The sequence below is a fragment of the Balaenoptera borealis genome (genome assembly GCF_965194805.1).
Source record: "Balaenoptera borealis genome assembly, chromosome: 9".
NCBI lineage: Eukaryota > Metazoa > Chordata > Mammalia > Artiodactyla > Balaenopteridae > Balaenoptera > Balaenoptera borealis.
In genome coordinates, this window is record NC_138873.1 from 25,074,719 (window position 1) to 25,091,849 (window position 17,131).

The 17,131-nt window shown below is 41.6% G+C and overlaps 1 protein-coding gene across 1 annotated transcript; it reads right to left on the reverse strand.

Moving 5' to 3' along the window:
* Nucleotides 1-203: 203 nt before the first annotated feature.
* On the reverse strand, nucleotides 204-13,886 carry ABRACL (ABRA C-terminal like). The gene is made up of 4 exons (XM_082405158.1): nucleotides 13,508-13,886; nucleotides 8,881-9,013; nucleotides 8,471-8,537; nucleotides 204-795 (listed from the first exon to the last, which is right to left on the reverse strand). Exons 2-4 carry the CDS (start codon nucleotides 8,881-8,883, stop codon nucleotides 611-613), a joined length of 255 nt encoding a protein of 84 aa, XP_082261284.1. The 5' UTR covers nucleotides 8,884-9,013; nucleotides 13,508-13,886; the 3' UTR covers nucleotides 204-610.
* Between the last annotated feature and the right edge of the window lie 3,245 nt (nucleotides 13,887-17,131).

Sequence of the window (17,131 nt, forward strand, 5' to 3'; positions counted from 1 at the left end):
AAGCACAATATAGGCATCAAAATTAATATTTTTTATAGGGCCAAATCATAACACTAACCATCCCTACTTTTTAAATTCTGTAGTTTTAAGAGAATTTTTCTTCAAATTAAGATAACTTTTACTGCAGTTACCTAATCTTGATGCAAAAACTTGATTCTGAGAGATACATAAATCTCAAATGACAAAATAAGGCAATAAGGCAATTTTAAGAGAGTTACATGCTTTTATTACATAAACATTACATTCATTGTGGGAGCTGGTCTTCAAGTTTGCTTCTTGATTTCAAAGAATGTCAAATGTCTGTAGAAATTATCTAAGAATGATTTATGAAACAAACACTCTTGCATCCCCACCAAAAGAGCCTCATTGCCTACATTTTCCAGCCAGATTCCTGAGAAAAATAATAGGTTTTGTTTATTTTACAGTGTAATACATAAATTTGCTTTCAAGATATAAAAAAGGACAGGCTTCTAAAATGAGTCTCCTTTTGTTTATAAAGTTCTATAAAAATACATTAAGTATGCTAATATGTTTGTCCTTTGATGTAATATTCCAGTTTACCAGAAACAAACAAACAAAAAACACAATAAACAAAGCTATGCAAGCCACATTAATCTTGCAGCAATATAATGTCAACATCATCATGAACACCTTGCAAAAGTAGCTCTCCTGGGTACGTAATCATCTTCCTTCTTTTTGCAGCTTTGAGAGTTCCTACCAGTGCTTCAAAGAGATTGGCACATTTGTCATCTCGGAAGAGGACCCCAAATTTCACACTTAATTTTCCATCAGCATCTAGTTTGAGAAAACACAAGGTTAGCCGGTGCAAAGTCTGTTTCTTGCCACCATGTGTGGCAGATACACATAATCTTTCATAAACATCTAACTGAAGGTTAACCAAGATTACAGTTTAACAGTCAACAGTCAAAAATTCAGTGAAACCTCTTGCCAGATTCAAAAAGTGATAGAATAAATGCAATGTGTGCTACATCTCCTAGCTTCAGTATCATCTGGATAGAGAGTGGAAGAGAACTAAGAAACAGTAACAAAAAGTGAATGTGTGGGACTTCCCTGGAGGTCCAGTGGTTAAGATTCCGTGCTTCTACTGCAGGGGACACAGGTTCAATCCCTGGTCTCCCTAGCCGGGGAACTAAGATCCAGCATGCCACACGGTATGGCAAAAAAAAAAAAGTGAATGTGTTACAGCACTACAGTGGACAATTCCTCTCTGTCTAAATTTCGATTTTTTAATGTTAGTTGTTGAATCGATAAAAATAACAAGTACAAGAGAAACCCCGGCTCAGGAGGAGTGTTTCTCTAAGTGTGTTCTGAACATGCACAGAAGCCCCAGGGAAGGAGTGGTGACCTTAAAAATGAAGAAATCTTTACTTACCAGAATCCCTAGATTATCTAGTTTGAAGGCCAGTTTTTAATATAGATGTTAAAAGTTAAGGTAAACACTAAAAAGAAATGAGCTATCAAGTCATGAAAAACATGGAGGAACCTTAAATATGTATTACTTAGTGAAAGAAAGCGATCTGAAAAAGCTACATGCTCTATGATTCCAACTATGGGATATCCTGGAAAAGGCAAAACTATGGAAAAAGAGAAAACTAAGTAAAAAGATCAGTGGTTTTCAGTGGTTAGGATACGGGAGAGATGAACAGGCAGAGCACAGAGAATTTTTAAAGCAGTGAAGATACTCTATGATACTATAATGATGGAGACACGTCCTTAAGCATTAGTCAACCCACAGAATGTACAATACCAAGAGTGAAATGTGATGTAAACCATGGACTCTGGGTGATAATGATATGTCAATGTAGAGTCATCAACTGTAACAAAGGTACCCCTCTGGTGGGGGATGTTGATAATGGGGGAGACTATGTATGTGCGGGGGTCAGAGGGTATATGGAAAATCTCTACACCTTCCTCTCAATTTTATTGCAAATCTAAAACTGTTCTAAAAAAAAGTTTTTTTTTTAAATTAAGGTAAACAAAAGGTGGATCTTTGGCTAAAAGTCAATCAACTGAAGTCTTAAAGGGTAATCTAGGACACCTTCCAACTGTTGGCTGTATCCTTTGATCTACCTGGCTGAACCCTTGACCCAGTCCCATCCTACTGCACTGCTCCAAGTTCTTCCCTCCCAAAGCTGCGCCCCCTGTCAAGTAGATGGCCATCACAGTGAGAAGGGTTCTTGAGTTCCTGCGCTCCCCTGCTAGAGCTTATAGCCTGCAGCTTAGTAAACTCCTACTGTGGGTGCAGCCCTGTGCTGGGCACTAGAGGCAGAGAGAAGGAAGTATAGAATCACTTTCTAGCTATCAAAGAAATGGCTTCCATTCCCACAAGGAAATAAACATACAGTAAAACAACAGCACAAAGCAGTACGTGATTGGATGTCAAGAACAAGATGACTGGGCTAGAATGGGAAGGGAAGACTTCATGATGGGCAGTACCTGTTCTGGACTTTAAAGGGAGTATAACACAGAGCTTTTTAAAAAAACTTGACAGTCCTCAGTTGAAATCCTGGCCATCTGCTAGTTGCTTGGCCTTGAGAACTTTTATGTAAGCTCCCTAAGCCTCAGTTTCCTCATCTGTATAAAGGGGATCTTAATACCTCCCACACTGTGAGGTTGGGGACACAGTTCTAAAGCACAAAGCACAGTGCCCAGCACATGCTAAGCACCTGATCAATGATCATTATTGGTTCAATTATTTTTTTTATGGATATAATACATTTTATTTATCCATTCATCAGTTAACATTGGTTCAGTTACGAATGAGAGAAATGGGGTATGTGCCATTAGGTACAGGTGAAACAAGTAAGTGTCTAGGAGAACAGTAATTAGAGTGGCTGATTTACTCACTGCAAGTAAACCATCTAAGAGGAGAAGAAGGAAATAAGTTTGTAAAGGAAAACAGAGAATGCTTGGCCTGGAAAGCAAAGATGCACCTGTTTGATTTCCCTTTTTTTTTTTTTGGCCGCGCCTCGTGGCTTGCGGGATCTTAGTTCCCCGACCAGGGATTGAACCTGCGCCCTCGGCAGTGAAAGCTCAGAGTTCTAACCACTGGCCCGCAAGGAATTCCTGCACCTGTTTGATTTCTTAACTTCTAGCTGCACAACCCTCTGTTTGCAATGAGAATCTTTCACTGATTACAGGAATCAGTGCAGCTGCTGGTAACCTGGCAGGTCCTTCAAGCAATCTGAGTTGCAGTTATGAGGGTAAAAATACCCCTCACAGGGTTATTGCAAAGATTAAAAGATGGAATATAGGTAAAGTCTTTTATAGAGTGCCAGCCTATGGTAAATTCTCAATTTAGGTTAAGTTTTTAAAGGTACCAAAGGCAGAAACCTGGCTGTAATCTCAGAGTTCTCCTGCCCACTCACCCCTCAATCTGACAAATGTCCAGGTGATGCCACCTTCTTTGTATCTTCTGTTGCTCTAGCCTCTCCTCTTCATTAATTCCTTGGTTCAGGCCCAAACTGATTCTCATGTGGCTAACTGCAAGACTCCTTATCAGTTTCCCCTTCTCCATGTTTACCCCAAATACACCCTCTACATTGATGCAGAATTTAAAATGTGGAAGAAACTTTGTATGATGCAAACTTAAATTGATATTCTTCTACTCTAATCTTTCAATAGCTCCCTATCACCTTCAAACTGAAGTGAAGACCATGGCCTCACAATTAAGACTCTCCATCCTCTGGCCCTTGCACTCATCTCTCACCTGATTCCTGCCATAATGTTCCATGCACCTTGTGATACAGTCAAAATTAGCACGTTGGTGTTACCCAAGGTGACAGGAGTCACCTCCCCTGGTAACTTTGCCCATATTGAGCCATCTACCCAGCATCCTAGACCCTCTTTTTTAGCTAAATTCTTTTTTCTTCAAAAATGGACTCAAACGTCACCTTCTCTGAGAAGTCATCCATGATTACTTCAGTCGAGCTATTAAAGCTCTTCTTATAAAATTGAGTATATATCAGTCAAAGCATTCACCATCAATTACAGTAATAATAGCTAACATTTACTGAGTAACATTGAATGCATTTATTGAACCGTTCAATGCATTTTACAATCATTAAAACTCACTTAACCATTTTGTCAAAGATAAGACACAATTGATTGCAAGACAGCACTATTACTTTATGTTCCAATTAAACTTCCAATTTAACAATAGCACACCATGCATCACAAAATACGTCCTTATTTTAGAGATTTTAAAGTGTGAGAAACAAATGTCTTCAATACTCATTGAAAGAGTAGTAGTCAGAAAAGTTTAGAAATGTGCCCAAGGTCACACAGCAAGAATACGGAAGAGCTAGGATTCATTCCCAGAGTCTGACTCCAGAGCACACACTCCTTTTTTTAAAATAAATTTATTTATTTATTTATTTTTGGCTGCATTGGGTCTTCATTGCTGGGCGCGGGCTTTCTCTAGTTGCGGTGAGCGAGGGCTACTCTTCGTTGTGGTGCACGGGCTTCTCATTGCGGTGGCTTCTCTTGTTGTGGAGCACGGGCTCTAGGCATGCAGGCTTCAGTAGTTGTGGCTCGCGGGCTCTAGAGTGCAGACTCAGTAGTTGCGGCTCACGGGCTTAGTTGCTCCACGACATGTGGGATCTTCCCGCATCAGGGCTTGAACCCGTGTCCCCTGCATTGACAGGTGGATTCTTAACCACTGAGCCACCAGGGAAGTCCCCCAGAGCACACACTCTTAACCACTTCTCAATACACGTTTCCAGTTTATCTGTCTTCTCGATACCTAAAGAGGTCCGCAAGGGCTGAGATGGAATTTTGTTTATTTTCCCATCTCCAGCACTTGAGCACAAAGGCAGCACTCAAGAAATATTTGTTAAACGCAGGAGTTTAAATCTCCAAATAATCTTTATCCACTTAATTCTTTTCTACAGGATGAAAAATGAGAGACTTTAAAGAACTTTATTTTAAAAGAAACAGGTAAAACTAAATTCATCAATCTCCAACTTCGGCTAATACATCATATTTAGATTAGTCTAAATATGATTAATCTAAATCATAGGTTAGTCAAAATTATTCCAGACACAACATAAATAACCATAACCTGTCAGTAGATAACATATCTCCATAGATGCTTTCCAACTTAAAAGTCATCTATTACCAGGAACAGGTAAGTCAAGGAGGCCTAGTGAAGTTGCAATGTTCAAAATATTTTCATCCTTGTAGAAGTTAGGATAATTACTTTGTAGTCATCTAGTTTGTAAAGCTGCTCATTTTGAAGTGCAGGTTCAGTTTGCCTTAGCAAATAATAACACTGTGCTAGGGATATAGAGGTTAGACTTTTAAATGCAATTGAATGTGACCAATAAACACTAAGCTGACATGGAGAAAGATCTAATAAGAAAATCCAACAAATCTTTGGAAATACATCTTTAGTATCTTTAACAATCCAAACAATAGTACTACTTCCAAGAGTGACAGAGCTCGTCACAGAGCTCAGGAGAAACTGAGAATGTAGAAATGAGGAACACAGGTAGGGGCATCACTATCGAAAATAAGACTCACTGAGGGACTTCCCTGGTGGCACAGTGGTTAAGAATCCACCTGCCAATTCAGGGGACATGGGTTTGATCCCTGGTCCAGAAAGATCCCACATGCCGTGGAGCAACTAAGCCCGTGGGCCACAACTACTGAGCCTGTGCTCTAGAGCCCACAAGCCACAACTACTGAGCCCACGTGCCACAACTACTGAAGCCTGAGCGCCTAGAGCCCGTGCTCCGCAACAAGAGAAGCCACTGCAATGAGAAGCTCGCTCACCACAGAGAAGAGTAGCCCCCTCTCAGCACAACTAGAGAAAGCCCGCGCCCAGCAATGAAGACCCAATGCAGCCAAAAATAGATAAACAAACAAATAAATAAATAAAAAGACTCACTGAACTTCCATCGAGTGAATATGGTGAAGTGGGTGGGAGAAGAATGGGATTAGGAAAGATTGTTCATGTGTTTGATTAGAGTGATGCAATGTGAGAACTTAGCAAGCTGAGGATGGAGAAAGGGAACCATGAGCCGAGGAAGGCAGACTGCCTCTGGAAGCTAGAAAAAAGGCTAGGAAACAGATTCTCTAGAGCTTCCAGAAAGGGATGCACCCTGCCAACACCTTGATTTTAGCCCAGGTGACCTTTATCAGACTCTGCTGTGGTCTGAATGGCTGTATTCTTCCAAAATTCATATGTGGAAATCCTAACCCCACAAGGTAATGATATTAGTAGATGGGGCCTTTGGGAGGTGCCAAAGTCATGGGGGGGTGTCAGGGTGTAAAGTCATGAGTCATAAGGATTAATGTCTTATAAAAGAGGCTGCAAGATTTCATCAGCCATAAAAAAAAAGATTAAACCTTGCCATTTGTGACAACATGGATGCACCTTGAGGGTATTATGCTAAGTGAAGTAAGTCAGACAGAGAAAGACAAATGCCATATGATTTCACTCGTATGTGGAATATAAAAAACAAACAAAACCCCCAAAATAAATGAACAAACCAAACCAAACAGAAGAGCATGCTGTGTTGTATCACATGAAACTTACACAATCTTATAAACCAATGTTACCACAATGATAGATAGATGGATAGATAGATAGATAGATATAGATAGATAGATAAAAAGGCTGCAAAGAGATCCCTAGTCTCTTTCACCATGAGAAGATATAAGAAGTCTGAGACCTGGAAGAGGACTCCAAGCTGACCATGCCGGCACCCTGATCTCGGACCTCCAGCTTTCAGCACTATGAGCAATTAATTTCTGCTGTTTATAAGTCACCCAGTCCAGGGTATTTTGTTACAGCAGCCCAAACAGACTGAGACAGACTCCCAACCTACATGACCACTAAAATATTAAATGTGGACAAAACTATAATTCAAAAGGATACATGCACCTCTATGATCATAGCAGCACTATTCACAATAGCCAAGACATGGAAGCAACCAAAATGTCTATCGACAGGTGAATGGATAAAGAAGATGTGGAACATATATACAATGGAATACTACTCGGCCATAAAAAAAGAATGAGATAATGCCATTTGCAACAACATGGATGGACCTAGAGATTATCATACTAAGTGAAGTAAGTCAGAAAGAGAAAGACAAATACCATATGATATCACTTATATGTAGAATCTAAAATATGACACAAATGAACTTATTTACAAAACAGAAACAGACTCACAAACATAGAGAACAGACTTGTGGTTGCCAAGTGGGAGGGTATATGGGGGAGGAATGGATTGGGAGTTTGGGGTTAGCAGATGCAAACTATTGTGTATAGAATGGGTAAACAACAAGGTCGTACTGTATAGCACAGGGAACTATTTCAATATCCTGTGATAAACCATAATGGAAAAGAATATGAAAAAGAATATATATACATATATATAACTGAATCACTTTGCTGTACAGAAGAAATTAATACAATGTTGTAAATCAACTACACTTCAATAAAATATATTTTTTAAAAAAGATATTAAATGTGTTGCTTCATGTCACAAAGTTTATAGTACTGTTACATCAGCAACAGAAAAATACAGGGGACATTTGATACTAATGGCTTAATGGAATTTTCAAGGTACCTCTTGTTATTTCAAATGATTCGTGATTCATAAGTAGACAGAGCTATAAGTAAGAAGAATCAAGCTATAATGACAAGCAACTCTTTCAAGGTACTTTTTAAAGTTGTTTTTCACTTATATGATGTAATTGGGTTTTGGGTTCCATTATCCCAGTTGTTGCTGAATGTATCTATTGCTCTTACAATCTTCGAAATGCTCCCCGAACTCTTGTATGTCTGGTCTGAGATGCACAAAATACTTACAGCTACAAGCATAACACTTGCTTTCATTACAACTTAGGAAAAGAACACTAATACTACCAATTTTACATGTCACAAATTTCACAATAGCTGTTTATATGCTGCTAGGGGGAAAGCTAACTTTAAAAGAAAACTACCTAAAGGATGGGTTCTTTTAGTTATATACACATAAACACCTGATTAGACAAAACTCAAAAACTTGGAGAAAATAAAGACAATTTATTAAAATTTCAATCCGAGTCCCTAGTCATTTGGCAATTTGCAAAATGGTGGCAGGGTAAAGCAGAAAAAAATGAATTTTAATGGTGTGACAAATAAAAATTTGAACACGATTTAATTACAAGATTTCAATGCAGCTAGGTTACGGAAGCACAGCAATTTTCTTTCCATTCAAAGGATAATGAAATATCTCAACCATTCTTTGTATAAGAAACACAATACCCCAGTGGCTCTGTGTCTCCAGAAATCACTTCAGGGCGGAGAGCAGTTATCACCTGAGGCTGACAGAAGAGCTGCCATAACTGTGTCCTGAATCCCTAGGTGATCCCTTCATATGCCTCTAAAAGTTAGTCCTACCTGCTGTAACACAAACTCAGAAGAAATACTGTATCCATGTTATAATGCTTACTTTTTGAACCCAGACGATGAATTTCCTCCACTAAGAGGTTAACTTCGTGATCCACATTCATTGCTGCCTGAGGGAGAAAAAAATACATGTGTATTACTACAGTTTCTACATTCCATTAAACACACCTTGCAAAATTCAAGGGCCCTTTCTTTTTTTCATATAGCATTTGTAGCTATTAATTTACTGTGGCCCTCTTCCTAAAAATACTTGCATGATGTACCCGGCCCTAGAGTATCTCCATTTCCCCAATTTTATAACTGCCCCGCTGGGCTGATCTCACTCTTCTTCTACACAGTCTACTGGGCAGAATGAAGCCATTCTCCTTGCACCCACTATGAACTCTAAGCCCAGGCTCTGGGCACCAAAAATACAAAGGTGAGTGACACAGGACCTGCCCTCAGGGAACTCACCATCCAGAAGCAGAGAGAGGCCTGGAATGAATAGCAAAGTGACAAGAAAGCACTCTTTTAGTGGTGGGTCCAAGGCATTAAGGGAACACAAAGGAGGAAGCCACAGAAGTTTTCGTCACTGGGGAGGAGTGGCCTGTAGACAGTTGGGAAAGAATGTTCTAGGCACAGGGACGAGTATATACAAAAGCACAGAAGCAAAAAACAAAACAAAACCGCAGCACATTTGGGGCAGGCCCTAAGCTAGAAGCTGGTGGTACCAGGATAAACCAACACAATCCATCCCCTCGGGGAGCCTGCGGTCCAGTAAGGAAGGCGGATCCAGGTGGATCTAAGGCAATTTTAATACCATGGGGTCAGCGCAATGATGACTTCTGGGTCCCTTCCTCCAGCAGTGCCCAGTGCAACCTGACAGTAATGGAGAGCCTGTGATGAAAACCATTCATCTTTGGATAAGGAGGTCAGGACTAACAGCGGCTGTGAGAATCCCCTGGGCTCATGAGGTCCTCCACGGGCTGGGCTCTGCCCACCATTCCACCATTCCAGCTGCCTCAAATCTACCCCCTTGAATCCAGGCTGCAGTTTCATGGGGCTTCTTTTTATTCCTCAAATGCCCCTCACTCTCACACCTCCAGCCTTCACATATCCTGTTTCTTCTTCAACCCGGACTCTGGCTATTCCTCTTTCTTGGGGCTAACTTCCATACGTCCAGTCCCAGCTGAGATATAACTTCCTGCAGGAAGCCCTCCCTGAATCCCTGGGGTAGGAGAGCTCTCCCGTGTGTGTTCCCTCAGCATGTGTGCCCTCTTCATTTCACTTGATTGGAATGACCAGCTTCTCAGTTTTTATCACTAGACAGTGAGCTCCTCTATGCGGGGATCTGACTGTCATGCTCACTGCTGGACCACGTCTGGCACCAACAGCAGGAGTTCAATAAATAACTGGTTTGCAGACTGGAAAATGAGCAAAGACATGAGAAGGGATGGAACCACACCTGTGGGTGTTGTCACCATGGAGCTGCTGATTTATGTGAGGAACAGAGAGGAGCTCTGAGAGGGAGGAAGTGCACTCAGACAGAAAAGGTAAAGGGGCGTGGCAAACACCTACAGAAAGTGGGAGGAGACAAACACAGCAAGAAATAGGAAGGTGCAGGTAGAGCTGGAGGAGAGAAACCCAACCTTGTTGGATCAAAGAAGTAAAGTATAGAAGTAAAGGAAGAAGAATGAGTTTCTATAGGAAGGCAGTAATTTACAGTGAAAACAGCAACATGAGGGTTGGAAAGTATGAGCAGCTGGGCAAAAGAGGAATCAATTCAGTCTGTTTGCAAATCATAAGTTTTCCAAATCAAATAAAAGAGTGGGATTGTGTGAATGGTTTACGCTGGGGTGATGATTTGGAAGAAACAACTTTATTCAGACAGATTGTAACTAATTCTTGGTAGCTTTGAAAAAACAAGAATGACATCTATGTTTAAATGATATTGATCGAGACCCCAGATTTTCTATCAGCTAATAATAAAAGCACCACTACACTGCTACACTGCTACACTTTCATGTAAATCTTATAATTTAAGAAGCCTACACTGCAATAAAATGCAACATCTTAGGTTAATGCATCTACATAAAACTGAATATCAAAAATTATAGTGTCCAAATGTGGGAACTTTGTGTTGGTGAAATTATAACATTATATTCAATTCAAGATAGTTTAAGAGAGACACTAAAAAGCTAAAACATACCCAGAGGACACAACTGAAAGACATGCCATGAGAATAATGGTAAGAAAAAAACCTGTTAATGTCAGTGTGGTGGACAGCTGTTATATTTCCCTGCTCAGCACCCATTCCGCCTTCTGGCACCAGCAGTCTAATGTTAGTTTGGATAGAGCCTTTCCTTCCTTACTCTAAACCCAAGTATCTTGGGTAGAGCCTCACCCTGGACTCCAGGAGTGGTTCAAAGTCAGAATAATTGGTTTGGGACATAGGATAGGTCCCATCCTGAACAATGTGTTCAGCCCATGAATTTTGCCAGAACTACTAATAAAAAGACACTTTCCTACTGGGTTTTAAGGTATAAGTTCACATCCCTTATATAAATGGCTACCATGTGAAAAGAGCCTGCCAGGAATAAAGCTGACAGAAAGAAAAATCCAGCCACATAACAATGATTGAGTCTGTATATGACCTTGGACTTTCCAGTTACATGAACCAATCTTTCCCGGTTTGGCTTGTGCTGGTTTGCTTAAGTTTCTGTCACTTGCACTCTAAAGAATCTTGACTTTTAAAGTTAGCCTAGAGAAGACCTGCTTCTATTTTTTAAAAATTAAAGCTCCTTTTATGTACTTATGTGAATAGTCTTATTTTGTGTTGCTCTATTGGGTAGGATGGATAGATGGAACAGAAAGGCAGATTTGAAAGCCATATGAGACAAAATTTCTCTAACAATCAAAACGGTCTAACAGTGAATAAAGTTTGCAGTAGTAGTATGGATCTGTGAGGGTTGATGAAGAAATCAGCCCACACTGGACAAAATAGAAAGGGAAATGTCCAAGGGGATTACAGTCCTTTCCAATTCTCAGATGCTTTGATTTCCTCCCAACCTGAATATTTATCTCTTTAACATCGTTTTCCACTCCTTCCACCCCACACCAGCCACACACTTCAGACCTAATTCTCCTAAAATAATGAGACTCAAAGAGGAAATCCCGCCCTTAAGTAGTGTGAATTCCTGGATCACATTAAGCAGATAGATGTATGTTCATCCAATTTTAAGACAGGAAGGCAACCAGAATTTCTTTGTAATTAATTACACTTGAGGCTCCTTATCTGCATTAATTCATGTAAACCTAAGAACCTTACGAAGTAATATTATTTATCCCCATTTTATGGATGATGAAACTGACTCCGAGGGGCTTTTCCCACAATTAAATGCCGTTTCTACTGCATCATTCTGGCTCTTCTCCTTTTTTTTTTATTTTTTTATTTTTTATTTTTTTGCTGGTTATTATGCCAACTGCACTAAATATAACAGTGGGTTGTATTTGTGTGAAATATTACATGCTAAGTACTTACTAAGGCAGACACTTACAAAGTGAGAAAGGTTCCCTGCACTGACCCTTCAGAGTAGGAAAATAAACAGGCTTAGAAACTATTGCTAGCATACATAATTTGGCATGGTTTACGTCTTTATTTGATTATTTAATGAGGACAAAGGAGTAAAAAATACTCTGTTGCACAATCCTTGGAAGGCCCATGACATTTTATAAGGACAGAAGCCTGGGACTGGTGTTAAGCTGCAAGATCAAGAACAATGAGAGGCCATGGGCAGAGCAAGTCTAAGGGAAAGAAAGAGCCCCTCAGTGGGAGGCTCAGGGGAAGGCGATGGCAGATGCTAGTCGGGCCCTCTAATTGAGACAGAATCCAATTAGGCACTGTGCGTGGGAATCACAAAGAAAGCGGAATGTGGGAGCACTGGGCCATCTGGGCCATATGCTGAAATGCTCCACCATCAATATGCGCTTAAGAATATATTTAAGGACTCTCATAGCTTTTTTCTTTGGGCGGTTGGTTCCTTTTTTGTTTTGTTTTGTTGGGTTTTTTTTTTTTTTAAGTTTGGAGGCAATACCTAGACATTTTCTAATGTCAGGGAATAAGCCTACTGGGGTGGGGACATCTTGGAATCAGGAGCCACCTCTCCACACTGGGGCTGGCCACCGTTTCCCAGCCCTCCTTCACAATCCGTGACGAGCAGCTGGTGCCGGTCAAAGAATGACTGGGTTCCTTCCTGCCCCTCGCAGGCGCGCACACACTCCATATTTGGTCATCCCTGTACCAAGTTTGGGAGCTGGCCCGGAAGGGGTCCCAAAACCCTGTCCCCAGCGGGCCATCACACGGTCACCACCGGTACCAGTGCAGAGCTGGGGAGCGCGGGGTTCGGCCCCCTGCTCCGGGGCGCACGGCTGGCTCCCGGGCGACCTCCCCAGGAAGAACCGCATTCCGGAAGCCTTTGTCTCCGAGAGTCTCGCGCCAGCGCCGCCTGCCCGCGCTCCGCGGCTGTCGGTGCGCCCCCGGCGCGCCCCGAGAGCGAGCGCGCAAACCGAGCGACGCAAACGGACCCAGCCCGGGGCTCCCCGAGCCGCTGGTGTCCCCTCACTACCACCCACGCCGCACACAGAATCGGGAGCGTACAGATCCGCACCCGCCGCCGGCGCCGCAGAGTCCACTGCCCTGAAGCCACCAGATTCCTCGGGGGAACCTGTCCCCTCACTCCCAGCCCGTCCCCGCTCAGCTCTGCGGAACTGGCTCCCCAAGCGCAAAGCGGACACGTTGCTCCGCGGTAAAAATCTTTAAGCGCTGCGGGTCTCCCTGCCCTGTCCGCCCCCGGTCGGCAAAATGTCACGTGAGCCGAGGGCGGAAGTCCGCTGGAGAGTTGGGGGGCGCAGGGGCGCGCCCACCCGGTCCCCCGCACCCGCTCAGCCCAAGGTCAGTTATACCCTCCGGGCGTCTTAGCCCCCTCCCGGTCCCGGCTCTCCACCCGCAGCCCACGACCCCCCCGGCTGCTTGGCCTCCACCGGCTACCCCCGTCCATCCTTCATACCTACCTGGCCACATCTTCCCAGGGCAATCACTCACCTCTCCGCCTCCTTTTCTTTTCCGAGAAAACTGGGGCTGCGTCGGCGCGGGCTGGTTATCTTCTTCAACACACTGGGGAGGAAGAAGCTGAGGAAGGAAGTGACTGAGGCAGAAAAGAAAGGCTGGTGTGCAGGAGGAGGAAGGCTAGCGGGGGGAGGGGGGTGAGAGTTTCGGTGCTCAGGAATGCGGCCGCCCACACTCCCAGGGACGAGCCTATGAGGAGGAAACTCAGGAGAGGAGATGCCCGAGACGGGGGCAGACTCCAGACAGGTGGCGGAGCGCTGGAGGCTTCTAGGAAAACGCGCCCACAGCTTCGATTACCGCCGCCTTTCCCCACGCGCCGCTCGGAGCCAGGAATCTCCAAACCCAGCATCTGATCCTGGACGTTGACTTCCTGCCAGGATCTCTCTCTTAACTTAGGAAACAAAGCGTCCCCAACGTGCTGAATGCTGAGGTCTCCTAGGAGGAACGTTAAGCCAGGAGCAGGAGCCTTCAGAAAGCTACAGACGTGACAACAGGATGGTCAGTTTTGCAAAAGAAAATTCATGTTTGAAAACCAATTTGTTCTACTGCGAAGAAACTTTACGTGGACAAAGCTAATTCTTGGTCCCGGTCAATATAGATTTCTTCCCCTCTTTATTATTTCCTACATGTAACCGCATAATTCAATCATTTTATTCATGCATCCTTTATTTTAGTAACTGTTGTTTTAATCAGTGTGTGTTTGTGTGTGTGTATGCGTGTGACATGTTTGCTGTACCTGGCGTCCCTTCAAAAAGGAAACCGAGCCCCTGCTGAGAGAACTGACCCAAACTATTCCTAGGACAAAGGTTGCACAAATAACTGCCCCCAAATTTCTCCCCCCCCCGCCCCGCCCCGCCCCGCCCCGCCCCGCCGTAGCTGATTGGATTAAGAGTGGTCATGTGACCCAAGAGACACAGTCCATAAACTGGCCATCACCCTAAGAGGTGACCTGGAACAAACAGTCCTCACCAAACCAGGACTCGGATCATTAGATAAGCCAATCAGATTCTCCCTTGGAAACGGAAAGGGGAGAATACAGAGAATGAGCTATCTGACAGGAAGGCTGAAGCTGAGAGGGCCTGAGGCAGAAGTAGGGAAAATGGGCCGCCACAAAGCAAACACTGGAGTAAGCAAAAACCAAAGATGAAGTAGAAGGTGGATGGGGGTGGAAGTGGTAGAAGTGCCTCTATGGGAAGCTGACACCCAGTGGTATATTAAGAACAACAAAGACCTGCTCCCCAGGAAGATATGAGTATCCAGGTCCCTAGGGCTGCACTGGATCCCGCCACTTCCCAAAGAGCGTTCTAGTTACCCTTTCACAATAAACACCTATGACTTTGGGTGTGACTTCGAATGAGTCTCTGTTCCCTACCACCAAAAGATTACTCTTCAACAAAGGTCTGATTCGTCAAGGTTTCTCATGTTACATGAAGTTTAAGGTGATCCCACCATACGTTTGAGGACTAATTTTTTCTCACTAGAAGAAAGCTGAGAGGTAGTATTTTATATCTTTCAAAGTCTACATAATGCAAAAATTATAATTCAAGAAACGATCATATTTAGCAATTCTCTAAGCAGGACCTGGCTACTTTGGCTTGTGGCAGTGACCACAATTCTTCATTCGGAGAATATCCAGTGAAATGAATAATCAGTCTGTAGTTGTGCCACTTCTTTATAACTAGGTAGTGTTTCACAGTACTTTGCCAATGGGGAGAAAACAGAAGAGAGAGAGAGAGAGGGAGAAATCGATTACTTTTAGCAAGTAAAAGTCCCTGTTACTATAAAAATGGATTCACTCTTTTAAAATACTTTGTTTATACATGTTGCACTAAGCATAACATAAACTTCATGTAATCTACAAAGAATTACAATTCAAGAAAGTTGTTTTGAGTGAAAGAAATATCAAAATCTTGCCAAGTAACATTTTTCATACCTAATTCCTACTCTTTCAGTTTCCATGCAGATTTTTGCCATTATCTTTTCTTGTTCTTTTACAAAAATTATCATCATGTAGCTAAGCAATGTGGAATTTTAACCTAAAAAACAGAAAATAAAGTTTAACAGTTAAGAAGTACTTATTAACTATCAAGCATGTACCAGCAACAATGTGCCAAAACTGGAGGGTACAAAGTAGCCTAAAGCATGATCTTTGTCAAAAAGAAGTTTCAGCGATGTACATATAAAATTTTAAGACAATCCTTATCCATTTATTTAATTACATAGTATAGACCAGCACTGTTTGATAGAAATATAATTGGGAGCCACTTCTGTAATTTAAAATTTTCTAGGAGCCACATTAAAAAAAGAAACATGTGAAATTAATTTTAATAATATACTTTTATATAATGTTTTCTTTAACCCAGTATATCTAAAATACTACCATTACAACTTGTAGTGAATATTTTTAGATTATTAATGAGACATTATAAACTTTGTTTTGTACTAAGCCTTCAAAGTTATTGTGTATTTTACTCTTAGAGTGCATGTCAGATGCTCAATAACTTTATATGGTTAATGATTACTGTATTGGTTCGTGTAGTTACAGATAATTCCAGAATAAAGCATGACATATAGGCTAATAAATTTACTTAATAAATTACATGTTCCTGGAATGAGGAAAATAATAACACTATATTGAAAGGTTAATTTTTAAAAATATAATTGTCTCTCTTGTAATGAATAGAAAAAAATCTTTGTGAAGGACCTTCAGGACAGCAATTCTATCCTGAGTATATACCAATAGAAAAGGTACCTAGATCCACCAAGAGACATGTACAAAATGTTCACTGAGTATTCATGGCAGCACTATTTATAATATTTCTAAACTAGAGCCGCCCAGATGCCCAGTAACATTAGAATGGATTAATAAATTGTAGCATATTCAAAAAATGGAAATTATCCACCAAGGAGAAGGAACAACCAACAACTACATGGAAGGGTATGGTTGAATCTCACAAATACAGTGTGGAGTGAAATAGCCAATTATTCATTTTACATAAAGGTTTAAAAGCAGGCAAAACTAATCAGTGGTGTTAGAAGTTAGGATAGTGGTTATCTTTGTTGGGTGGTGGGGGATAGTAATTGAGATGGGGCATGAGGGGGGCCTTATGGAGCGCTGACAATATTCTGCTTCTTGATCCGTCTACTGGTTACACGCGTGTTTTACTTTGACTCTTCAACAAGCTGGCCAGTTAAGATAAATTTTTTCTTCCTGTGGCTATGTTCTTTTTAATAACATTTTCTTAAAAATAAAGAAGAGAGGATCTTGACCAAACAAGGCTTATTCCAGGAATATAAGGATTATTCAACAATATTAGGAAATTTTATAATTCCCTATGGCCAATAGTCTGATTTTTATCTTATTCTTTAAATGAGGTTTATCATTTGGATCTATCATTCTAGTTCAGACTGTCATCACCTTGTGCTCATGTTAATGTTGGTTATTATGGTAATAATAATGATTATTGCATATTTTGGGCACTAATTTTGGATCCAAGTATAGTACTGTTTGAGTGCTTTGGGTGATATAAAGAAGTAAAAGTAAAATCTGTGCCCTCAAGAAATAATGGAAAAAGAATTATATACCATGAGTAAGTGAGA